At 43.7% G+C, this 25,096-nt stretch overlaps 3 protein-coding genes across 12 annotated transcripts in view; all 3 read left to right on the top strand.

Annotated features, from left to right (window-relative positions):
• The window catches only part of ubr5 (ubiquitin protein ligase E3 component n-recognin 5), a 28,638-nt gene extending 24,004 nt beyond the window's left edge, over positions 1–4,634 (top strand). For 3 of the 9 annotated variants that reach the window (XM_030101941.1, XM_030101935.1, XM_030101938.1), the window contains 12 exons: positions 342–714; positions 845–932; positions 1,017–1,161; positions 1,303–1,433; positions 1,569–1,629; positions 1,810–1,991; positions 2,084–2,168; positions 2,257–2,412; positions 2,591–2,704; positions 2,812–2,956; positions 3,064–3,149; positions 3,819–4,031. In XM_030101941.1, coding sequence (XP_029957801.1) covers positions 342–714; positions 845–932; positions 1,017–1,161; positions 1,303–1,433; positions 1,569–1,629; positions 1,810–1,991; positions 2,084–2,168; positions 2,257–2,412; positions 2,591–2,704; positions 2,812–2,956; positions 3,064–3,149; positions 3,819–4,031 — 1,779 coding nt within the window. Of the gene's footprint in view, positions 1–341; positions 715–844; positions 933–1,016; positions 1,162–1,302; positions 1,434–1,568; positions 1,630–1,809; positions 1,992–2,083; positions 2,169–2,256; positions 2,413–2,590; positions 2,705–2,811; positions 2,957–3,063; positions 3,150–3,818 lie in introns of all 9 variants that reach the window. The other 6 variants (XM_030101937.1, XM_030101933.1, XM_030101934.1 and 3 more) reach the window with 5 other exon arrangements.
• A 1,298-nt stretch (positions 4,635–5,932) lies between these two features.
• LOC115396797 (protein LYRIC-like) lies at positions 5,933–13,685 on the top strand. 2 transcript variants are annotated; one of them, XM_030102827.1, is made up of 13 exons: positions 5,933–6,576; positions 6,784–6,903; positions 7,396–7,477; positions 8,045–8,224; positions 8,529–8,579; positions 8,727–8,852; positions 9,864–9,953; positions 10,036–10,104; positions 10,206–10,351; positions 10,612–10,728; positions 10,875–10,982; positions 11,084–11,207; positions 12,628–13,685. In XM_030102827.1, exons 1-13 carry the CDS (start codon positions 6,247–6,249, stop codon positions 12,690–12,692), a joined length of 1,608 nt encoding a protein of 535 aa, XP_029958687.1. In that variant the 5' UTR covers positions 5,933–6,246; the 3' UTR covers positions 12,693–13,685. The 2 variants fall into 2 exon arrangements, with proteins under 2 accessions (XP_029958687.1, XP_029958688.1); XM_030102828.1 differs by lacking the exon at positions 10,036–10,104 and having other exon boundaries at positions 9,864–9,950.
• A 1,361-nt stretch (positions 13,686–15,046) lies between these two features.
• Positions 15,047–23,872, top strand: LOC115396803 (lysosomal-associated transmembrane protein 4B). The gene is made up of 7 exons (XM_030102835.1): positions 15,047–15,260; positions 16,792–16,903; positions 18,409–18,482; positions 18,685–18,807; positions 18,914–19,012; positions 20,133–20,228; positions 22,851–23,872. Exons 1-7 carry the CDS (start codon positions 15,150–15,152, stop codon positions 22,929–22,931), a joined length of 696 nt encoding a protein of 231 aa, XP_029958695.1. The 5' UTR covers positions 15,047–15,149; the 3' UTR covers positions 22,932–23,872.
• The last annotated feature ends 1,224 nt before the right edge of the window (positions 23,873–25,096 follow it).

Raw genomic sequence — 25,096 nt, 5'->3', positions numbered from 1 at the left:
AGACTGGAATGACGCTGTCACTCGTGGATAAATTGTTTCATTGTCCAAACTAAAGTCGACTGTGATCATGTGAAATTCCAGTTTTTCCTGAATGCAGTGTCTAAAAGACATATTTAATGCTGAAGCTCAAAATCTTCATTCCATGCAGCATTAAATATCGATCCACTACAGTAGAATCAGCTGCAGTGAGTCTGGCCAGTCGCTTCATGTTTAAAAATACTCAGTCATTCAGACTCGGAGACCAATCACAGCTCTGTTAATGAAGTGTCTCTGATTGTTATTTGAAAAAAATGTATTCTGTCAAGTGAACTTTTAACAACCGTCCTCTTTGTTTGTTCCAGATCCTCACAGAGCTGGGCGGCTTTGAGGTGAAGGAGTCGAAGTTCCGTCGGGAGATGGAGAAGCTGAGGAACCTGCAGTCCCGTGACCTGGCCCTGGAGGTGGACCGCGACAGAGACCAGCTAATCCAGCAGACCATGCGTCAGCTCAACACGCACTTCGGCAGGCGGTGCACCACCACGCCCATGGCCGTGCACCGGGTTAAAGTCACCTTCAAAGACGAGCCCGGCGAAGGCAGCGGCGTGGCCCGCAGCTTCTACACGGCCATCGCTCTGGCTCTCCTCTCCAATGACAAGCTGCCCAACCTGGACTGTGTCCAGAGCGTCAGCAAGGGCATGCAGGCCAGCAGTACGTGTCTTCACGATTACAGTTCAAGTATGACAAGACAGAAACTACTGTATCATGGAAACACTTCTCACTGTGTCTGATACTGTTGGACAGTCAAAGCACATTTACAGCATGAAACTGAGTAAAAACTGAACTTGTACGTACTTTGCATGTGCAGATCTAATGCAACGTCTGAGGAACAGAGATCGTGAGAGAGAGAGGAGGAGTGGAGGGCTTCGAGCAGGATCTCGAAGAGACAGAGACAGGTGAACTCAGCTCTGTAATTCCAGTTATCGTGATCATGGAATCTAAGTGTGTCGTAAGGCAGTGACAAGAAATGTTTGTTCCAGGGATTCAAGGAGGCAACTGTCCATAGACACCCGGCCTTTCAGGCCTTCTTCAGAAGGAAACCCCAGTGACGAGCCCGACCCGCTGCCTGTGCACAGACAGGCGCTCGGGGAGCGACTCTACCCGCGAGTTCATGCAATGCAGCCTGTAAGAATCCATCAACTCCTTCTTGAAGGCTTTTGTACTTCGACAAAGCTGATAATAAGCTGAATTGGAATAATTGTTCTTTTTACTTTGTCACACTTTTTTCTTTTTTTTTTTTTTTTTTTTTGTCTGTTTTCTTCTCAGGCTTTTGCCAGTAAAATCACTGGTATGTTGCTGGAGCTTTCTCCTGCCCAGCTCCTGCTGCTGCTGGCGAGTGAGGACTCTCTCAGAGCCAGGGTGGAGGAGGCCATGGAGCTCCTCATTGCACACGGGAGGTAAAGAACTTGAAACCCTCTCTGCAGGATCCTCTGAAGTGTTGCTGTATAGTGTGACAGTAAAACATGCCTGTAGCCGTTCATACTGTTCTTCCACTGCTTCATTGTTAACAAAACGCTTTCTCCTCTTTCCAGGGAAAACGGTGCTGACAGTATACTGGACCTGGGTCTTCCAGAAGCTCCAGAGAAAGCACAAGTAAGCTATTTTCCACGTAGATTTTAATATTTTTCTTTTTTCTTTTTTTTTTTTCAATTCAAGCAACGTCTCAAAAAAAACAGGATTCTACACAAAGGATTGCTTCACATCACACAGCTTCTTCTGACTGCCAGTCTGCTAACCTTGGCCTAACCATCGCCTCTTTTCATCCGTTTGCAGCAGCAGGAGAATCGTAAGCGCCATGGTTCAACGCGCAGTGTGGTCGACATGGAGCTGGACGACCCCGACGACGGGGACGACAACGCTCCTCTCTTCTACCAGCCTGGAAAACGAGGCTTCTACTCTCCTCGACCAGGAAAAAACACCGAGGCCAGACTCAACTGCTTCCGTAACATTGGCAGGTGAGAGATATGGAAGATCTTTACTTTTCATTTGATTGTATGAAAATTTAAGTGGCATCTGTTCAAGGTGTTTTTTTTGTGTTTTTTTGCAGAATACTGGGGTTGTGTCTCCTGCAGAATGAACTCTGTCCAATCACATTGAACAGACATGTCATCAAAGTGCTGCTTGGGAGGAAGGTAAGACGAAGCCCGTAGTCGTGAACTGCTTGTTCGTTGGGTTTCAAATGAACATTTCTAAAAGTCCTCCCGATCCGTGTTGCTTCAGGTGAACTGGCATGACTTTGCCTTCTTTGACCCGGTGATGTACGAGAGCCTGCGGCAGCTCATCCGCCACTCGCAGGCCGGCGAAGCGGACGCAGTGTTTGCTGCCATGGACCTGGCCTTTGCCATTGACCTCTGCAAAGAGGAGGGAGCTGGACAGGTAGTGGACTCAGTCCTCATAGCATCACCTCAGCCAGATAGCACACAAGGCTGACACACCGTCATACTCTGTAGAGCAGGAGATAACAAAGACACACACCAGATTTTAAAAGCAGCCTTATATTTTGACTATTAGGCCCATCAGTAGTCTCTAATATTAATTCTTTGTTCATTTTCAGGTGGAGCTTTTGTCCGGCGGGGTCAACATGCCAGTAACGCCCCTCAACGTGTACGAGTACGTGAGGAAGTATGCAGAACACAGAATGCTGGTGGTGGCTGAGCAGCCTCTTCATGTGAGTCAGATGTTGCAGTGTTTTGTGTTGTGCTGAGCATATACTGAAGATTAGGCTCACGTAGCGTTTGGTCATTTGTAAACACATGTGGTTTTTGTGTTTTGAAGGCGATGAGGAAAGGCCTGCTGGACGTACTTCCTAAGAACGCCCTGGAAGACTTGACGGCCGAGGACTTCAGGCTGCTGGTCAACGGCTGCGGAGAAGTGAACGTCCAGATGCTCATTAGCTTCACCTCCTTCAACGATGAGTCTGGTTTGTGCATTTCTCTGCTTTCTTCATTTTGAACTCATCAAAATTAGAAGAGGCTTTTGTAAGATATTACTGCCCTGTACTAAACACATATTTGGTTTGACTTCCAGGGGAAAATGCGGACAAACTTCTCCAGTTCAAACGCTGGTTTTGGTCCATAGTGGAAAAGATGAGTATGACTGAGAGGCAAGATCTGGTAAGTGTGTTCTCCTCATACACCACAAAGCATTATTTAGTTCTTAAATTATTAAAAAGAAGCACATGTCCTCTCAGTTCGGCTCCCATTACTGAGGAATAACAAAAAGAAAGTCGACATTAGTCTGGCTTAGTGGCTTTTAGTGGATATTAGCAAAGTTATTATGCACACGGTGCTGCTCTTTTCAATTCTTCTAAGTTAAGATGGTTCACTTTGCCTGCTGCATCTTCTACTGCATTACTACTAGCACTACTGTTTTTCTGCTCATAAGACCGTCTCCTGGTTTGATGAGGAGGATTTTACAAAACAGATGGAGTTTTATGAAGTGTATTTAAATATGCTGTGGCACACTCTTCAGTGTCTTCAGCTCATTCCTACCACACACCACCTTTCTCTCCTCTGCTCTGGCTTTACCTGTGCCACACACCACACCTCATTTTTGCTGCCAGACAAACCCTATTGATTTATCTTGAGGGCAAAAACAAATCATTTGAGGGGAAAAACAATTGTAACCAATACAGTGAATGCCATCCTCAGTCCTCCACTGAGTTTTTAAACCTGATGAACTTATTTTTGTTTTAAACACTGAACAACAAACACTTCCGAGTTGAATTAATATGCAGTGAAATATTAAATCCAGTGAAGAGCAATGGTGTCCCTGCTCCTCAGGTGTACTTCTGGACCTCCAGTCCGTCTCTCCCAGCCAGTGAGGAGGGTTTTCAGCCGATGCCCTCCATCACCATCCGGCCTCCAGACGACCAGCACCTCCCCACAGCCAACACCTGCATCTCACGTCTCTACGTGCCACTCTACTCTTCGAAACAGATACTCAAACAGAAACTCCTGCTAGCCATTAAGACCAAGAATTTTGGTTTCGTGTAGAGGTTCAACAAAAGAGTTTAAAAAGGAAAAAAGAAAAACATGTTTACTGTTGTGTAATATTTACCTAGCTCCATTTTTGTAGATTTATTTTTTGTCTAAACAATTTTATCAAATTCGACATACTGTCGCTATCTCCCCAGGCGGTAATATTTGTTTGTGTTGTGAACACAAACGGCTTATTTTTATTTCAATTTTTATTTTATTTTATTTTTGTGTGCGCGTGTGTGTGTTAATGAAGAACAGGTATACGGTCCAGAACATTCCTGCATTGGCACTGTAAAATGTAAAGCCCACAGCTCTGCTCTATTGGCTTCAACCTCTGCTTCCCAGGAATTTGGTCTGACAGAAAACTGTCTGCCGGAAACCCAGCCAAAGATGACAGCAGTAGAAATATTTAAAAGAAGAAGAAGAAAAGAAGAAGACACACTGTGATTATCCGTTTTTTTTTTTGTTTTGTTTTGTTTTTTTCCTTCCCTGAGAATAAGTACTGACAGTTCACTGCTGCCTTTGTGGAAAGTCTTTTTTTTTCTTGTACAGGGGGAGTAGGGAATTTCAAAATAAACTTGGATGCAAATAAGTTGTCCATTGTGTTTTTTTGTGAAGTGGAGATTTAATGTCACAGCCGTACAGAAGAGTTCTGTTCATTTGAGACCCATCTGATCCATTTTACAAAAACATTTCATTCTTGTCTTTCATTGATTTGATTTTGACATTAAAGGAAGGCTTATTCAGTATGTTATACTAATGAGTTATTGCTACACAGCAGATATCATTCAGTCTTTAATGCATCTCAAGATAAACTGGATGACAAGTTATCTCATTCTTTAATGGTTCTCTAAAACAAGATGTAAAAATTTTATTAAATATGTATATAGATTCAGGGGTAGCTGATGGTTGGTAAAGCAGGTCGTCTAATAACCTTATTCATCTGAGTGTCCTGGTCACAGTGAAGGTTGAAAACCTTACATTGAAGCTTTCTTTACATGGAGTATGAACTTGTCTAAAAATGTCAAGCAGTGGTGTCAGAGCAGCCATTTTCAAGTCCTCGGCTATAATCTGGCATGTTTACATTCATGTTTTTTATGTATGTTCGTCAACATGCACTGTCCCAATCAAATAAATGAATAAATAAGTGTAAAAGTAATTTGTTGCATTTTTAGCCAAACCATGGTGGAAAGAGTATTTTGACATTCTGCATCATACAAATGGCATGATGTTGAAATTTTGCATTATTTTATTTCTAAATGTCAGTTTTTTTGGATTTTGTTTAAAAAGGGGTAAAATTTAATGTATTGGTGTTTCATTGGACTTCAAAAGAGAAAGAAAAACATACAGAACATATAGTGACATTTTACTGTTCCTGCCCCCACACTCGGTCAAATTGGGCTTGATGTGGCGCCTGATCCGACGGTTTGACATCCCTTGTGTAATTTGCAGAAGCAGGGAAAAGAGAAGTATGTGAGTGAAATGCGTTTTCCATGTAATGCCTATCGAAATGGAAAATGGACTCCACTTCCAGTAAACAGATCTTGTAATCTGGAATCAGTAAATTTCAGACTTGACGCTTTTTTGAGCTGAGAGTTTTGGCCAATCGGCGTTGATGAAAAATTGTAGCCCCGCCCATTTCTTTGGAGTTGTCGTGGCTCGTTTTTGGTGCATTCAGGTACCTATGTGGAAAAAGTGAAACGTCAAACACATCTACCCGATATCGTTAATCTCATTGTGTCTTTCCTAAAAATATAGTTTATTTCTGACAGTTAAAGTACTTAATTTTTTTTAAAGAAACTATTTTGTTGAAATCACCTTATGACAAAAAATGGAGGAATGCTACAAAACAAAACTGTGATTTAAAACCCGGATGTGTAGTTTCCGATGTTCATGAAGGCATCGTTTCTCCTCCAGTCAAACGGAGCCATATGAGGTGAACCTGCTTTGACTCGCGGTCACATTAGAGACACTGTGGTGGTCAAGCTAACGGGACCGTGTTACTTTATCATGATAGCGTCCGGCTTTTTAGTTAGTCTGCTAACTTAGTTCATATCATTTAATCGGCTAGCCGTCTGTCTAGCTTGACTGATGCTGCTGCTGGTGGAAGAATTCATTCTGATCCATCATGTCGAAGTCGCTCCGTTATTTTTAGCTAGCACTGCATGCTAGCGCGGTTAGCGGCAGGCAAAGCGTGACTAATCGGTCTGTTGTTTGAGAAACAATACCAATGGAGCAGTGGCAGGACGCGGTCACTCAGCAGGTCGAGCTGCTCACGAACCGTCTCAATGGACTACTGTCCAAGGGCCTGGAGTTCCTGCGCACCGAGCTCGGCGTGGATTTGGGACTGAAGCCTGAACTGATTCCGCCATGGATGATCCTCTTAGCGGCGTGCAGCGGGCTGCTGCTGATGGTCGCTCTGTGGGCCTCCGTCTGCCGGCCTCTCTTCAAGAAGCGTCCCGCTATAAGCCCGGCGGATGAGGGGGTCGAAATCAAGAAGGGCGTCAGTAAACCGGTGAAAGCCGAGGAACCCAAGAAAAAGAAGAAGAAAGCGGAGAAGGCACGTATATGAGAGCTGTCTGACACCCTGCGGTAGCCTCGTACCGATGCCGTTAGCCGGGCTAGCTGTCAGGCTAACAGTGACAGCTAGCCCCGGGCTGCTGCGGCTCCAGGGCTGCTCTGGCCTCCTGGGTGGTGGTCTGTCAGAACTGTCTGTACAGCAGCACATTCCGTGTGTTTGAATTTCTCGTTTCCACGTCTGTTATAGAAAGCCCAACCAAATGGCAGAGCTGTTTCCGAGCCACAGGAAGAAGCCATAGTGCCGGAGGAGGCTGTGCCACATCACCAGGCGCCTCCACCAGAAGCCAAGGTGGAGAAGGTTGCAGAGGTAACGCGGACATGTGCTGCAGCTGTACCGTGATATCTCAGCATTTCCTCACAAACCCCGACATTATTTTTGGTTTCCTCTTTGGAGGGCAGCCAAAGAGAAACCGCCTTTCTTCACTGATGCAGTCATGTGTCAGTGTAGGGTTTCAGGAGCTGAGGGATGCCCCCTGCTTTCTCACACCATCCTCATAAAATCACCCGAAAACACTTCAGCTGGCTCCCGAACATTCAGGAGATGTATTGTCGCAGAAATCAGCAAATGAAATGACAGAAAAAATGTACGTTTTTAGGAAGTCCTGATCAGTGTATGTAGTTTCACTTATAAATAGCCTGAGCCTGCTGACTTGACTGACTGACTGTGGTTTAGGCAACATGTGTCAAATGTCCACTTGCTCTTCTTGTTCTGGCAATCATATGTCAGACATCCTCACACTCATTCACTTAAACTCTTCCAAGGCCGTTTTTTTAACTTTATGCTCACCATTTTCTCCAGGTAAAGAAGTCCAAGAAGAAAGCCAAACAGACTGTAAAGGAGACAAAGACTGTGACTGCTGATGGAAAAGAACCAGAAGAAGGTGACATTTTATTCATTACATTGAGATTGGATGTTCATCTCCAAGAGTGATCATGAAGTTATTGCCTTTGACAGCCACTGTTAAGTCACAGATGCTGCAGGAAAGGGTCAGTTATGAAGGTTTTTATAAAGTATGACATGCAAAAATGTAGTCAAAGCTTCAAAACAAGAACTTTTTAATGGAGTCATTTTTAAAATGAGTAGTGTTTACTCAGCATTGCTGACCATGACCTAAAATTTCAGGTGCAGATGTTGATTCTTCCATTTTGGATATCCATTGTGGTGATTTACAGAGCTTAAATGTTGACTGTTGTGTCAGTATACAAATAATTACAGCTCTGACTGCATCCTGGAACCAGGTCACTGAACCATCCAGTGAATTTGAATGTGGCTTTACTTCTGATCATAGTTTAACTAATTCTCAGCATGAGAAACTGCTCCCCCACAGAATACATTTCCCTTTCCATATATTGCTTCACCCGGCCTAATCCATACCACATTTCCTCACTAATCCCATAATGAAACCCTTGTAGCATTTTCCAGCTAATCCCAGCGCTGCATTTTTCAGGCACGTGGGAAACCAAGGTCAGCAACAAGGAGAAACGCGAGCAGCGCAAGAAAGACAAGAGTTCCAGCGACGGTTCAGCCAGTCCCGGGGGAGGAGACACACCTGTGAGCACCCCCCCAGAGCAGCCCAAGGCCGCTGCAGCTCCTGCCCCTGCACCTGCAGGCCAGAAGAAGAAAAAAGGTGGGAGGTTTTCTTCATTTTGGAGCATTTTAAATTTGGAAGAGAGAACATGTATATTTTTCTTTTAATATATGTACATAAAGCAAAAACAAAAGCAGATCATTGCAGGTAAACAGTTTAATTTGGCATCTGGAGAGAGGTATTTCTGTTCACCAGTCTCCTGTGGTCAGAATTGGCAGAGTGGGAACGGAATTGAGTCTCCAGTGAGTTTAGCCAGGAGTGTGGTGCGCATTGTGGCTTCGAAAACACCCTCATTTATCAGGTGCACCAGGCCTTCATTGACCTTCTCATTCTTTATTCTCAGGAGAGTCTGCTAAAGTCAAGGCCGAGAAAGTGGAAGCTGCCGTTTCTCGAGGTAATTATGTGCAGATAATGTTTCACCACTTTTGCCAGATCCTAGCTTGGAAGGTCAGTCTGCTTTGTGGTTTGTTCTTGTTGGAAACTGCAGTCTGACGGGTGTTTATGCGGGTCAGACAGTTCAATGTTTCTCTCTTGGTGTTAGTTAACAGCAGCAAGGTGACGGAGGTGGCAGCGCCAGCGACTGACGTGGCAGTGAAGGCCCCCGCCCACAATGTCGCCCCAAAGACAGGCCCCTGGACAGCCTCGATGTGGGAGTCAGGGATCGATGGTAAAGATGTCCCAAGTATTTTCATGTTGAATGCTACATTCAGAGTTGTGTGATTTCCTCCGTATCTGCTTTGGTGGGGAGGAGATGGGTCCTTTTAATGGGCAAGGAGGAAAAAAGTATAAAGATGTTCGATTCAAATGTAAATAAATGTACCTGCTACTCCTTGTCTGCACAGTTTCAGTGATTGTAGCTGAATTATCACAACACTGAGACCCAGAACTGAACAGCAGATGATGGCAATGCCTCTGAACAACAGATTAGTAATCCAGAAAATGTTTTTTTTTTTTTTTTTCCTTCTAATTGGTGGCCCAGTTGAGACTGAATTTGACCGAAGTTTTGAAGAAGATAGACTCTGTTGAATACTGCAGTCCAAAATTACAAGGCAGAATGTCAAACTCCTGATGCTGATCCTGTTGAGCTGCCGGGTCAGAAAGCAGGCTATGTGGGAAGGGAGGCCTCAAATGTCTTGTGATTTTCCAATAGCTGAAGATATTGGTTTATTCATGCAACTCATGAAAAGTCTTTATAACATCTTCACTGACAGCATTCAGTATTTTTCACCCCTTGTTGCCTTCAGACTTCTGGTCACTAATCGATGGTCACAGACATCTTTCTTTCTGTCATTGTGACAAAACGTAACTCAGACCCGGTCTGCTGATTATCGTGCCATATGAGGAGGATAATCTGTTAGACACTTGAGTGAACCACCAAAGCCTCATTGACCAAGTCGCTGGTTGGCTCGTGCCTGTGAAGTGGAGTTTGGGGTTGAAGTCCCGCTCGGTGGGAAGGTGGTCATGTGACACTCGCATCCTGATCAACATTGTTCTGCTTTTACAGAAGCTGAAAGTGAAACTAGGGATGTGACGGTGGTCTCTTTTCTCCTTGAACATAAGAAACGATCCTAATCAGTTCAGTTTTTTCATCACTCATGATTTCATGGTTGTGTTGTGATATTCTTGGTGACTGCTTGATAATTGTACTGAGCGGTGGTGTGTGGACTGTGTGTTTCAGAGTCGTGGACTGTGATTGGCAGCCAACCGATGGAGATCCCCGGTGCAAAGCTGAATCTGGTGTCTTTAAGTGGACTGGGACTTGGAGGTGGTGAGTATATCTGTCACCACTAGATGGCACCATTTCCTAAAACATCCCCTGTGCTGCAAAAACTGACTTGTTCTGTTTGCAGAGTCTCAACCTGTGGGTGATCTGCCCTGGCTCAGTCAGGCCAGAGTGGACGATGAGTGGTCTGGACTCAGTAAGCAAAACCACTTCCTTCTTTCTTCTGCTGCTGTTCAACGTCTTCAGCATTTCTTGTTTTTTGTTTTTTTGTTTTTTTTTCACTGTTTTCTCCCTCAGACGGCGGCTCAGTTGACCCCAGCTCTGACTGGAACGCCCCCTCTGAAGCCTGGGGCAACTACGAAGAGCCCACCCCCGAGCCCCCTCCAGCCCCGGAGAAGCCCGTCCCAGAGCCCACCAAGGTTGAGCTGCTGATCAGAGCTGCTGTACGTACCCCGCCTGGTCATGACCTGCAGCTTTTTAAAATATCCACCCGTCCCTGGAGGAGGCCTCGGGACGCCTGTCCCGGTTCTTCGCCACTGCTCACAGTGACTCACTCAGTGCAGCAGGCTGAATACATGCAGGCTTTTTAACCTACACACACACACACACACACACAGATCAGTTACCTAAAGTTCTCTGACTCTTTGCAGACTGTGTTTAACATGTGTTAATATATTTAATGCTGCATCCTGTCTGTGTACAGGAAGACGATGAAGACGAGAAGGACAAGGGAGAGACGGCTGCTGACGGAGCAGGGAAAACCAAGAAGAAGAAAAAGAAGAAGAAGAAGGCTGCCGAGGAGGGAGGAGCAGCTGGCCAGGTCAGTGCACGGGACTCCTCAGAGGTCAAGAATCAACTTAGTTGCAGTGCAGATTGTCTTTTATTATCAGGAATGGTGATTTGAACATTTTGTCTTTGACTTTCACCATCCTCTCTGCAATGGACTGGTCTCCGTGTGGCGTTCAGGTTGAGGAGCCGGAGCCGCAGACTGCACCCGCCGCCCCGGTGAAGAAGCAGCCGCCTGCTCAGGAGAGTCCCGCTGCCGTCCAGCCAGTCCAAGCAGCTGCTGTGGAGGTCAGTGAAGCCCACGGTCAAGAGGCATCACCGGTGCTGGAGCCGCTCATTTTGTTTCCCACTTTGCCGAAGGAGCCGTAACCGTTTTCCCTCCCCTGCAGGCGAGAGTGGAGCGACCAGCGAAGGACAACAAATCCCAGAAACCCCCCGTCACACAAGTGCCACAGAAGCCAACCGGAGAGTCCACTGCCAAGCAGAACAACGTCCCAGCTCCAGCACAACAAAGTAAGCCTGGTGGAGGTCACAGCCGTGCACCTGCACACAGTAGACAGTGTCTGACAAGAACTGAGACAAACCTGAGGCTTATCTGAGCTCAACTCAGCCACTGTTTGGGTTAAGTAAAAGTTGTGGGGAGTTTTCAGCTGAAAAGCCCTGAAACTGGTTTCAACTTTGTCCTTCTGGTAAGAAAGTGTTGCTGCTAGCCCTGACCGTCTCTACTAAGCCTGGCGAGTGGAAATATTCAGTTACTTCATGAAATTACTCTAAATAGATGAATGATACTGTAAAATACGGTACTGATGTTAAGAGTTCCTATCAGCAGGGATGTCACTTTGTCTGCTTTGGCCCTGAAGGAAACCATAATGTCACCCACAGTTGTCCATACTGGAGATTTATCCAGAGTTACAGGACCAGTGTCTTTATTTATTTTCAGTATGAGTTTAGATATTAATCTGGTTTTCAGCCGATGCATCAGCAGATCACTGGCTTCACTTTGAGAATTGTGGCTTTGAGAAGATGCAGCACAATGTTCTCACAGCGGAAGAACACAATAATCCTTCGTTTTACCCACAACAGTCTAAACATCGGCATATCTCTCCTGCTGGGGCTGTGACTGTAACGCTTCAGACATTTAATTGCATTTTTTAAACATTTCATATCGCATCACTTCCGCGTTATTTTCTTTCGAGCATTTTCTTGTTTAACCTGGTGCAAACAGGCACCGAGTCGCAAACACAACACAATTAACATTTAATGTCCAGAGATCGAGTCCTCTGTGACCTCGCATATATCGTGTTTTTGTGCATGTTATGTCTCGGGAAGGCGACTAAATTCCGCTTGCTGAAACAGTATCAGCCTCAACCTTGGACGTTTATTTTCTTTACCAGATATTCTCCAACTACAAGTCACCTGTCAAAAATAGATAAGGCCAGAGTTCATTATCAGTGTTTTGTAAATTATGTGTTTTTTGCACATCAATATGAAACTTGCTCTGTCGCTAGCACCACTTTAATCGGCTTCAGTTTGGCATCTTAAGTGTTGACGTTAGAGCAGGAGACCCAGGTTTTAATCTGTTGCTGCAGAAAGACACAATCACAAGACTACTGCATCCCTTAAAGTGAACCATAATCAGCAAACTTTTTTAATTTCAAATTATGAGAAAAGCCCAACAGCTGACGATGGCGTAACTCCCCTAGCAGTCTATGTTCATCTCATTCATGTTTCCCAGCCCTGTTCTCCCTGCAGCATCACTGCTGGATTCACACTCGCTATAAACAGAACTTAATTAAAATGTGTCTCAGGCGCCAACCAAGAGGAGTGTGATCATTTCGACTTGAAACCAGCTCTCAAACAGGTGTGTGAAGTTGTGCTCGGAGGTGCAGCAGCTCATCTCTCTCCTCCTCCTCCATCCGCTCTGCTCCCACAGAAAAACCTGAAGAGAACCAAGCGCCCAAACCAGCAAAGAAGAAGAAGGCCAGGAGGGAGACATGAGGCCGAGTCCACTCCGCAGACCTCTGTATGCAAAAGACTCCATATCTCGTTTATGCAACACCCTTTGTGACTCTGAGCGAAGGTCTCCGTGACGGACTTAACCTTAAAACCTGTCTGGAAAAACAACGAAACATCTTTTCTACATTGTGCGTGTCAGTCGGTGGATCATTGAAAACTGAAACTAGATGCAGTGCAATCTAATGTAATGCGGTGTTAATGATTTTTAAGTATGCATTTGATACTTTGATTCTGTTTTCTAATTCCACTGAATCCAATAACTGATTGAAGGAGCTGTATTGTAGTAACGTAGACTTGTAGAAAAATGCCGATCATGTTTAGAATAACGTGACTTTATGGAGGCCGACGAATGGAGGGCTTTTTTTTTGTGTGTAGAGTGGAAAAACGGTGAACGTGCATCTGGCCATCGAGGTGAACTGGCCTTTGCTTTGCAGCTTTTTTTTTTTTTTTTCTTTGTAATTTTTTTAAATTTGCTCTGACATTTGTGCGCTGCAATTGGTACAGTGTGTTCAATTTGGTTGGAAAGAGCAGACAGAAGGAATGTCATCCGCCGGCCTCTGCAGGATGGAAGTGTTTGCTGTGTACATGAGACCCGAGCAAATTTTAAGACTCAGCAAAGGGAAAAGTCTGCTCTTTATTTTTTTAATTCATACGTTTGACTCTGAAAATTGTCAACGACTGTCTGTTTGGTTTGCCTCTTACTGTCTGATGTATGCATTGTGTCAACGCAAGATTTTCCTCGCTTTCTTTTTTGGGTTTCTTGTTTTGTTTTTAATTGAGCGCTTCACGGTTGCAGCTGTGTGGAAGCTTCTGATCGTAGACGTACCGTCGCAGTGTCATCACCCATCTTCATCTTTTTCTTTCTCTTCCATAGGTGATTCAGAAGTCTTCAGAACCTTTTGTAAAACCGGTTTGTAATAAAAGAAAAGCTAAAGCCATATGTAAAAAGACTAAATAAAGGCCAGTTTTTCTACATTTTGTCTTTGAGATGTTACTCAGTAGAACAGCCTGCTTATGCTGTTTTGTGTTGACTTTTTCTAATGCTTTAGTGCACTCACATGATCCTGAGACTAAACATGTTTAAAAATAACATCTGCATTTTAAATGAACACAATAGGATGCTTAACTTATCTTTCAAGGGCCAAATAAAGTGAATACCAGGACCTTTAAGCATGTGAAATATCATTTAGAAAGTTCAGATGGCACAATTCATGCAATCCAATTATTGAAAGATAAACAGGCAAAATAAACAGTACTACCTTCAACTGTCAAATTGCAAATACAAAAGATAAGTTTGGGTCTCAGAGATTTTTCATGTAGCTCTTTGAATAAATGCATTGACTTCGTCATGTTACAAAGCCTTTGCTTACAAATATTGACTAGTTCTAACAATATAGGGTGTCTTTAAAAAGAAATTTAAAAAACTGGAGCTAAATTAACATGCACAAGATCAGTTTTCTGTGTCACAGCTCAGATTAAAAACTCACGTGCAGCTTTGTGTCATGTTACAGACATACAATATGTGGATACACAGTTATGCATGTTACTGATCAGCTAAAAATAAAGTACATGTGATGTCCTGTTGGTAAAGCCATATATTGTAGATGACATATAGCAAGTTACAGGGAGTAAGACAATGGGCAAAATACATTTGAAGAAAACATCAGTGGCTTACTATGAGTTAAAACTAATGAAACCAAAAAAAAAAAGAATCAATTTGCGGTTGAAGCCTCAAGAAATTTCGTAATTTTCAACCTTGCATTTTTCAAATATTAGAAAAGCATAATTGCTTTTGGCAAAAATATAGACTTAATTAACTTGAAATGCCACTACTACTACTACTATTTTTTCTTTCTTTCTCTCTTTCCCAAAATGCCATGTTCTAGACGAATCGTGTAATTTGGAGATTAAAGTATTTGGTTTAAGCTGCGTCCTACAAGTTTCTAGAAATACCAGGTTACATCATGGGATTTAATCCTCACATGCTCTGGTGTTTATCATCTGCAGGCTCTGTACATGCGTCCTTCTCAGGGACAGTCAAGCTAGAGGAGGAGTGACCGGAAACTCAGAGGTTTGCTTTCAAAATAAGAACAGGCAGCCAAACTCTACACAAAGTAGTGAGATTTTTGTACATATTTAGAAGATCTGTGCCGTAGAGCTTCTGTTCGTGGTTATAAATCACTCCACTTTTAATTATTTCGCATTTATTGAACTGTATCGCAGGGTGTGCGCATTGGCTTTTTTTGGATGTTCTTGATTGTGAAACCGGAAGTCAGTCAGTGCAACAGAGTTTGGACTGCAGACGGCCGTGGACTCCGCCGTCATTCTGCGTTGAGGACCGACACTCGGCGGACGTTTGTCACCGGAGCGGTGCGGAGAGGAGAGGAGAGGAGGCTCCCCGGCTTTCTTTTCCCGCAACACCCACGCCCACGTTTCGGGATGCTGGCGGACAAGACGATGGTGTCCCCCTGGGACCGCTGGTACTCCACCAGCTGCTGCCTGTGCTGTCACGTCCGCACGGGGACCATCATCCTGGGGGTCTGGTACATGGTGAGCACCGCCTCTCCGCCACTCAGCACTTTGTTTACCTCCATACATCCATTTATTATCAACCAATATATGTCGGTATTTCGATATCTGTGTCAACTGAGTTTCCTTGATTAATAAATCAATCGTAATGCGTTTCTGCTTGACAGATTTGATCCAAAATGGGCCAACCCAGCAAAATTATAATATTCTGTAAAAATGTTTTCCCTTTTGTTTTAGTACAAGGAACTATCAGTACATGGAAATGTAATTAAATATCAATACAATACATGTTAAGAATTTGTTCCTTTTATTTAAACGAAAAAGAAATGAAAGAAATCCAGAATTGACTTGATACCTAATGACGCAAAATACAGTAATATGTGAAAAAAATAACACGTCTTTCATTTTGTTTCAAATAAAACTTCAAATGAATCTATTTTCTTATTTAATTAATGTTACGGTTAAATTTTTATTTTTAGTATTTGTTCACTTTACAAGGTCATCTTTTGGGGTGTTTGTTTTCCATATATGATTAGATTTTATCTTCCCATCTTATTTTCTTTTCGTTTTAAATTGAAACTGACAGTGATCAGATCCATTCATTGTGAGAACCACAGACTTTTCCTCTTTATTATCATTTGGCCAACTGTGACCCACTTCTACCACAACTACATTTCAAAATAATATTGACTAGTTTTATGAAATATTTAATTTAGAATGGCATCTTAGACTCTAATTATACAGTATTTACATTTAAAACCAATAATGTATTCATTTAAAGAAATATCTTGAGGGAAGACCATTGCTCCAGTCTAAGATGTTTTTACAAAATACTCATTAATGAGATCGTTAATGTAGTGAGGTATAACATTTCTTTTTCCTCACTATAGAGAATAGAAATACTTATATCATCATATCAGCATTTGCATTATATAAATCAAACTGACTAAACTGTAATAAATGATATGTTTCCTTGCACTGTGCAGCCACGCTCTGCATGTCAACACATTCGGTCTATTCAACAACATCACTATCACATCTGATATCAAGCACCTCAAATGTAAACTGTAGATTAATCATCGATAGATTGCACCAGCCAGGCTGACGGTGTTGTAAACCAGACCCCACACGTGGAAAAATCCTCTCCCTGCTCCCCATGAATAAATTAGCAGCGGGCCTCTTCAGGTAGCCGGTTTTTGTGTCAGGCTGCCCATTGACTGTGGAGAATTTTCCATCACATTCACCCGATCAGTTGGGATGTATGAGTCATCTGCATAATGAGCTGCAGCAGCCAGACCTAAACAAAGACTCGCACAGAGCGTGGACCGGCGATAACATCGCCACACTATCTCCAGGATAGGGTTTACCTCTCAGCCTCGACATTCAATCGCCTAATGAGTGAATGGCTGCACATTTGTGATGGATCCCTCGTACGTCAGGGGTTAAGAGCCTCACATGCCGGTGTGGATTCTGGATGTTTCCACCTGTCAGTGTTGCCACCTGCCTGTCCATATTGTTGCCTTTATCTGTCCATATGTCCTCTGTCCCTAAGCTCATCAATGCCGTGGTGTTGCTCATCCTGCTCACAGCGCTCAGTGATCCTGAGCAGTACCACCTGACCAGCGCTGAGTTGGCTAATGACCTGGATGTCATGGATGACGCCAGTAAGTAGCCCCAACGGCTTCTGCTTTACAGTAAATGCCCCATAAGTAGCCTCACAGTGAAAAGAACCACACAAGTCGCTCTATGAGATTTCTGTGTCCTCCTGCGTGTAATTCCATCTTCCCCAGCTTGTTCGCGTCCCTGAGTAAAGCCACAGTGCTCTGAGATGTCTGTGCTCTACCTGCAAACTGTGACGGATGACTCAAAGTCTGGCCTGGCTCGACCAGGTTGTCACCCGATTTAAAGAAAGATTTATTGTGTTGTTAAAGGGACCTCACACGTTAGTCTAGACGACAGTGGGCATAAATCAAACAGCCGAAGCCGCAGACCGGTGTCCATCTGCGCGGAGCATTTTAAAAAGCCTTCTTAACCTGCCGGTGTGTGCTGGAACAGTCGGCCTGCAGGTGGCCCACAGCGCACGGTGCTGGTAGAGTCTGAGTGGGAATGAGCGCATTGTTCCACTTCCAGAGGATTAGTGTGTCCTGTGATCCGCCGGTGCAGGTGGGACCGGCTGCTGCCTCCACTACAACCCAAACACACACACACACACACACACACACACACACACACACACACACACACACACACACACACACACACAGAACTAGAGCATGTCTGATTAGATGATTAGCATGACTACTTAGTTACTTCATTTCAAGGATTTAATTTAACAAGCACTGGTGAAAGTTACTGAGTGGTTCATGACTCTGACTCTACATACGAGTGCATTCGGCTGATGTCTTGACTGTGCTGATGATGGTAAAAACATTTTTTTTAAGAACAGAAAAGAAAGAAGTCTTAACACCCCCATTGTTCTATTTCTAGTAAAAAAAAAAGCTCTTAAACCACTGTGAGCAAGCTCATCTATTCAGTTTCTCCCCATTACTTAGTAAAACCCAAATAACACAGTTGTAATAGGTGAATGTTGGACTTAAAAGTAAGTTTTTACTAATGTTTCTTTCAAAATAGCTGTTGTAATTTGACACCAGTATCTTTGTCTCTTGGTTGCTACTGTATGGTCAAAACTAAAGTGAGTGAATCCAGTTTGAACAATATTTTTTCTCTTTAAATAAAACAACAAATTGCGTTTAAATAGCAAATTGAGGCTCATTCAGTGAATCATAGCTAGAAAACCCTCATAATAGATGTCGTCAAGCTATATGTGACATTTCAGTGGCTCTCAGGACAGAAAAGTGCTCTTCACTGAGAGCAACTTTATTTCCACAGGAGTGCCACACTCCTGCATTTTGGGTTTTCTGGTTTCTTATGTAACAGCGTGATTATTTCTGTTCAGTGGAGGTGATAAGAGGTCAGCCTGACATGAGGCAAACCGCCCAGCAGATGCAGCGAGCCTTTTTTTTTTTTGCTCGCAATTTGTTTTCCTCAGATCAGCTGGACGCTGTGATGGAAACATTTTTGGAAATGTAATTTGGAACTGAAAGCGCCTCAACCAAGGTGACCCCACGACACAACAGTGTTTGTGACTGTGCCGCTCGCTCTGTTCCAGACATGTGCATCGCCTCGGCCATCTCCCTGCTGATGATCCTGATCTGTGGGATGGCAACGTATGGCGCATACAAGGTAAACTCAATGAGATAAATCAGATTCCCCTCCATGGTTGATTTCTTCAACATAAAGTTGGGCTGTGTGATAATTTTTGTGATGTTTTGCGTATTTCAGTTAGTACTTTCAAAGACACAAATGGATTAAAAATCTGCGTCGTTTGTTTTTCTGAAACACTGTCCTGCTCCTCCATAACTGAATCCGGATGTCTTGGTTTCAGCTGCGTGCTGCATGGATCATCCCGTTCTTCTGCTATCAAATATTTGACTTTGCTCTCAACACCCTGGTGGCTGTGAGCATCGTGGTTTACCCAAACACCATCCAGGATTACCTGCAGCAGCTGGTAAGGCTCCTCCAGCGTTTGACTTGTGGCACGTCAGAGGTGCGTCCTCGGCCGTCTGACCAGTCTCCCTCCTCTGACCTCTGTTGTCGCTCTGCCTCCCGAGCAGCCGGAGAACTTCCCTTACAAAGAGGAGGTGGCCGCTCTCAGCAACGTGTGCTTGGTCTTCATCGTGCTGCTTTTCATCAGCTGTATTCTGGGCTTCAAGGTAATCATCGCTGGCAGATTTAGGCAGAGCTGACGTCTACAGATCTTATATTTGCAGAACAACATCATTAAAATGTGACCTTGTGACACAGACAGGTGCTGTTTTTTTAATGGAACCTTCAGAAACAGACGCAAGGCTCTGCTTCTGTAAACATAAATAGAGTAGAACAGAACAGAAATGAAAGAATAATGGTTTTCATTGGCACAAAACCCGAAATGTATTTAATATTTTTGGCCAATGACAGTGAATTTTTTAAATATACCATCAATGTGTCTGTCAGTCGGATTTGCTCGAATGTGGAGGGACTGCTGTTACACACAGTGAATTTCTGCATATTCCCGTGGAGGCTGTTAAAGTGATCGAGCTGTCAGAGCATTGTGGAGGCCTTTAATTGGGTTATTATGGCGCTGCGGAGCTCAGTCGGGCTTTGGCTCCTGCTAGCCGATGGATGTAGCAGATGGCACGGCGTTTGGCCGAGGAGCTCCAGCAGCAAGCTGCCTGCTGAGAGCCAGATGATTTCTGGATGACACAGAACAACAGGAACTAGTTTGGGTATTTTTTTTTTTTGTTACTATAAAGTGATGCGCAACTGTCAGACAGAACCGGCAAGCAATTTGAATTCAACAGGAAGGACAGTTTCTTTGAATAAGGATGTTATTACTGTCTTTTATGCACTGCGAGGGATGCCGTTTGAATTAGCACGATGCCATCTGTGTCTGCCGTGCGCAGAAAGTACACTTCCACCACCACAGCTTCTCAGGGGACAAAAATGACCCAGTTATATTTTGGAACACCTTGATACATAAATTTGCATCAAAATAAGCCAAAAGCGAGTTTTTTTTTTTTTTCTGAGATGGAAATAGTGTAGAAAATCCTGACAGCTTCAAACCGTAACAAAACAAACTGTGGAGGGTTGAAGCTGTTTGTGTTGTGGCGAAAGTGATGCTTCATCCAGAATCTCATGGTGCCAAAGTTACATTCTAGCTTTATATCATCATGTATTTACCATGGCATACTTTACTGCGTGAGAATCGTGTTTCGATTGTTGATATTTTATGTTGATGTTATGCAGTGCATGTGTGTAATTTGTGTTTCCTCCTCTCTTCCTACGGGACGCCAGGCTTACCTGATCGCGTGTGTGTGGAACTGCTACAGATACGTGTGCAGCCGGGGATCTTCTGAAATCCTCCTTTACGTCACAACCAATGACACCACCGTAAGTTCCTGGGCAGTTCCTTGTTCACTTTATTAATTCTGAGTTTTTCAAACCAGCTGAAAATTACTGAACATCCCGAAAAGCACAGTTTTATTTATGCTATTTCCTGTACGGTGCACTGACAGTGGGGAAAAAAAAAAATGTATGATTGGTGTTCACACTTTCCAATGAGGTGTGAGCAGCCACCAGAGAGTTCGCGCAGCTAATTTAAACATTCCTCATGTGCGGCGCACAGCTGCACAAACACTTGTGTGAGCGTTACCTGTCAGAGAGAGATTTCAGAAACATTTGTTGTAAGCAATGCAAGTGATTTACACTTCAGCAGATGTTAATTAAACCTGAAAAAAATCAGAATCAGTCTGTAGTCCTGAACGTGTGTGCAGTATTCCAGGCTCTTTATGTGTACAGAATACCGTGACCACATTCAGGATCCATTAAACCATGCTATACGTCTTATTCCTCATCCAACTCAAAAGAATATCCCGTCTTGATTTGCTTCTCTCGTCCGTGTCCAAAAGCAACAGAGCTTTGGAAAAAGGATGTCCTCCCGTAGTCCGGACCGCTCGTCACGTTTTCACGGTCTGCATAGCCCATCCGAGCCCATCTGGCAGCCGTAAAGTCGTCATGTTGAAAGGAGGAGGGGGGCGTGAAGCGGTCCGTCGGCTGGTTTTACAGTAGCACGGCTGGATGAGGCTCCGTGCTGGCAAAGCCATTAGAGCGAGGGCGGAGGCTGGGCTCTGTCTGGGTGTTTTAGGGGCCCTCCTGCTGGTGTCGTGTTGCCCGGACCTGCTACCTGCTGCCCACACATCGATTAAAGCTACTTGACAGAAGGGAGAATAAAGAACGAGGCAATGTAAAATCTTATAGCCTCTTTTGGTTTTCAGAGAACGCGCTCCCTCTGATATTTGACCTGTTTAGTATGTTGGCTTTCTCAGGTATTGTGATGAATCTCTTCTCTCAGTCCATATTTCAAGACTCCTCCGAGTGCAACATTCCACACAATTTGAAACACGGCTCAACAGCTTCACACACTGCGAGGGTTTATGTGATTTTTTTTTTTAATTCTTTTACGGAGAGGACACAACCGCAGAGTCCTGATGTGTAAAACACCTGAGTTTTAAAGAGAAGAGCAGAGAAAAAAAATAATAAACAAAACATCAGTGTAGCCCTTTATTTTATTTCTCAGCATCAGTGTCACCTCATTCTATCCTACCAGACTGGTGGCAGGCCCGTGCTGCAGAGACACACAGGTCGGGTCACAGTTTGATCAGTGTTTTCCACGTGAGCTGAGTGTGCAGGAAAGATATTCACACCTACACAATCAGGTGCTTTACTTGGCATTGAAGGAGCAGTAAGTCATACATAAAATGTGCATAAATGACAAAAAGCCAGCCCTTCACATGCACACTATGTACCATACGGCCCAGCACACACACATTAGTCCTATCAACTAAGCTATTAGTGTGCCTGTAAATATGAAGCTTAGTTTGTTGGAAACTGGGTTTTCCAGTCAGCACTCAGACTAAAGGAGGGTATTCAGGACTTCTTTAAAGAGGATCAAAACTGTCCAGACTCCCGGGTCAGACACATGGTGTTGCTGTTTGTGAAACCAGTCGAACCGTTGAAGCAGCGTCGTCACAGTTTGACGCGCCGTTGAAAGCAGAACCAGTGTTGATTCACCTCTGTTCTGCCGTCACACGGACGAGGAGTCCTGCACAGAGCACAGAGCCAAGCGTCTGAGAAAAGAAAGAGTTTTCTTTAGGACAGACCTGTCATTGCAAATCTAGGAGGAAATATTGAGAGGAAAAACCGATGGATGGATTTTTCAGTTTTTATTTTTTAATATGCCTTATTCATGGTACCTGAAAACTGATACAAGCCGGTCATAATCTGTAAGAAATTCAGTTTGAAAATGTGAATATTTGAAGCATTAATATTAAAAGCAGATTGTTTTGGCTTTCAAATAAACTGATTGACAGTTTTATTTAAAAAAGACACGATGCTGACTTTCCACATCAGTGTGTGTTTGCACTGTGCTGTACATGTGGTATTATTGCGGTCTGGTCTTTACCAGCTGAGAACACACAGGCAGCTCATACATTGTAAGGAAAGGGTCAACAGAGCTGCAGAAATTCCTCCATTGCACTCACCATCACCAGCCGGAGGTTCAGACTCCTTCTCTTCCTGTTTTCGATTTATTGACATGTTTTGGTCCACGCTGTCCTCATGGATCGTCCCTACAAACACCTGTAACATGATTCAGTGTAATAACTGGATCCAGTCTAATATGTTACCACACAGCTCGAACTCAGAGCAGGTCTACAGGTTATTTTTACACTCTGAACAGTTATGAGATCGGCCCTTTGGTCTGATGCATCTTAAAATCCTGAAACTGAAATTACAGATCAGGTTATATTCGTGCATGAAACAGTGAACTGTAACATGTTTTCAGTTTTTTGACCAAAGTTGCATTTATGATTTCAATTTGTCAGTGATTCAGAAGAATAGTTCTCATCGTCAGAAAACACAGTGTTGACTTGTTGTGATGTTCAGAGAATGTTTCAGGTGAGCGACAGATGAAGACTAACCGAAGCCTTGTTTTCCTTCGGTCTGGATCTCCAGGTGCTGTTACCTCCGTACGACGACAGTGTCAGCGTTCCTCCGAAGCAGGCTCCGCCTCCTTACACCACCGCCACCGCCTGAAGACCCCACTGAGACCCCGGCAACATTAATGCACCACACTGCCTCGCCTGTGTTCCTGTGTACAGTATATTCACGGATATATTGTAGATATACACACACTCCCGCTGATCGTTTTTCCCTGTAACTCTCCCCTCCGTCTCGTCTGTCTGTTTTTTGGTAGAACTCCAGAAATGACGTGCATTTTGATGTATGCTGTATCTGAATCTGGGAGAAGTAACAACTGAAAGCACTAGAAGTTGTGATAGAGGACATATATATATATATATATTTTCTTAATTTAAGTAATTTAAGCTCTGTGTGTGTTTGTGACAGTGTTTTGGTGGCTGTACCTTTGATAGAGGCGTTCATCTTATGCACACACACACACAAGCGGCCGCGGATCGGTCGGTCGCGAAGTTTCTCGTTTGTCTCGTCTCTGCTCGCGATCAGGGTCGGATTGCCTTCATTCTGAACTTTCTCTTTGATGGGGTGCACACCTGAAGTCTCACCTTGACGGGAAGTTTCCCAAAGAAATGCGTCTGCCTGTATTCTGACTTGATCAAAGAGCAACCTAGTGTATATCGAACATATCACCCTCTCTCTCTCTCTCTCTCCCCGTTAGACAAGCTGAAGCTTCTAAACTTTTGTGTGTTTCTACTGAGATGTCTGAGAAGATATTTGTCTACTTTGATAGCGCTGATCTGGCATCAGTTTGCTCTTTCAAGTCGTTTTGAGTGAGTTGCTCGCAGGAACCCGGAGCTCAATAAATATGGACCCTGTTTTTTCAATTAGGCCGACGAGAGCGTCTCTGGTCTGTGTAAACATCACATCAGTCTGCTCCTCCAGATGCAGACCGCTCCCCAAAATGTCCTCCAGGGACACAAAACCCAAACCTGAGGAACATCGATGTATGGGAAATAAAGATGTGACATTATTTGTCTATTAAAGTCTGATTTCATTGACACGTGCTGCGTTTTATTGTGAAATGGAACAATTGGTTCATTTTCTTTTCTCAACTGAAAAAAATGCATGCAAGCATTGCATGAACCTTCATGATAGTCTTCAGGTCAGTTCAACTACTGTGGGGCTGTTATTCATGACTCTTCAGCCCCTCGTCTGTGGCACCCTGCAGCTCTCACAAACAATTGTGTTTAAATAAGTATCTCATTTTTCTTTTGCTGTCTCTGATCTCACAGCTTCATGTGACAAATATGATGGTTCAGCGTATTAGAGGCCGTTCATCGCAGGATGTAATGAAAATATTAAGTAAACCTTCTATAAACCTAAGCTTCAGTTTGTAGGAGTTAAAATACTGCATGGAGCGAAGGAGGAAGGACTGTGAAGCAGTGAATGCAGTAGGTTATCCATGATTGACAGACATTACCATCCGGTCCAGTCCTGTGCCCACACCAGAGTCTACCTTCCTCACTGTTTTGTCCTCCTCCTCCTTAACGCTGCCCCCCCGGCACAGGGCTGGATAGAAGAGAGAACGCTACAGAACGACAGGACATGTGCAGCAGCTTTTAGCAGATGTTGAATGACGCCAGCCTTCTGAGGAAGTACAGCTGGCTCTGTGCTTTCCTGCACACAGCATCTGTGCTGGCAGTCCAGTCCAGCCTGTCATCCAGCTGTGCTCCCAGGTATTTATGTGTCTGCACAATGTCAACAAAATGTCTGTTTGATCAGTGCAGAAAAAAAAATAACTGAAAAGCTGTGATTGAAAGTGCTGAATGACAAAGATGACGGCTGAAATTGTTACAATGGCTATAACTACTGAAATCTTGAAATCAGAATAAAGATGTAGGAAAGAAAAGTAAGAGTGTGAACAACTTTTGGCTTTGTAGGTGGTGAAACATTTGAAACAAGTCTTGTTAAAGAATGGAAATTGTGGAATAAACGTAAATAGCAGGTGTGTATTTGGAAAATAGTACGCGACAGAATTAAAAACAAGACGAGGTAAATGTGTTGGTTGTGTGTCAGGCAGGTCGCCCCCCCACAGTTAGGATGACTTTTCTTTTCCACAAACCGCTGTTAATACAAACACTGCTTGTGAAATCACATTACGCCTCCTACACAGAAGTGATGAGCCATGAGACAGTCGCACAAGGAAAATAAAGCAGCTCATCATGTTGATAGGATGAGTTACTCCTCAGATACGTACACTTTTAATATATGAGCAAAGTCAA

This window comes from Salarias fasciatus, chromosome 11 (genome assembly GCF_902148845.1).
Source record: "Salarias fasciatus chromosome 11, fSalaFa1.1, whole genome shotgun sequence".
NCBI lineage: Eukaryota > Metazoa > Chordata > Actinopteri > Blenniiformes > Blenniidae > Salarias > Salarias fasciatus.
Note: the sequence above shows the minus strand (reverse complement) of the source record. Positions and strands in the feature narration are given on the sequence as shown.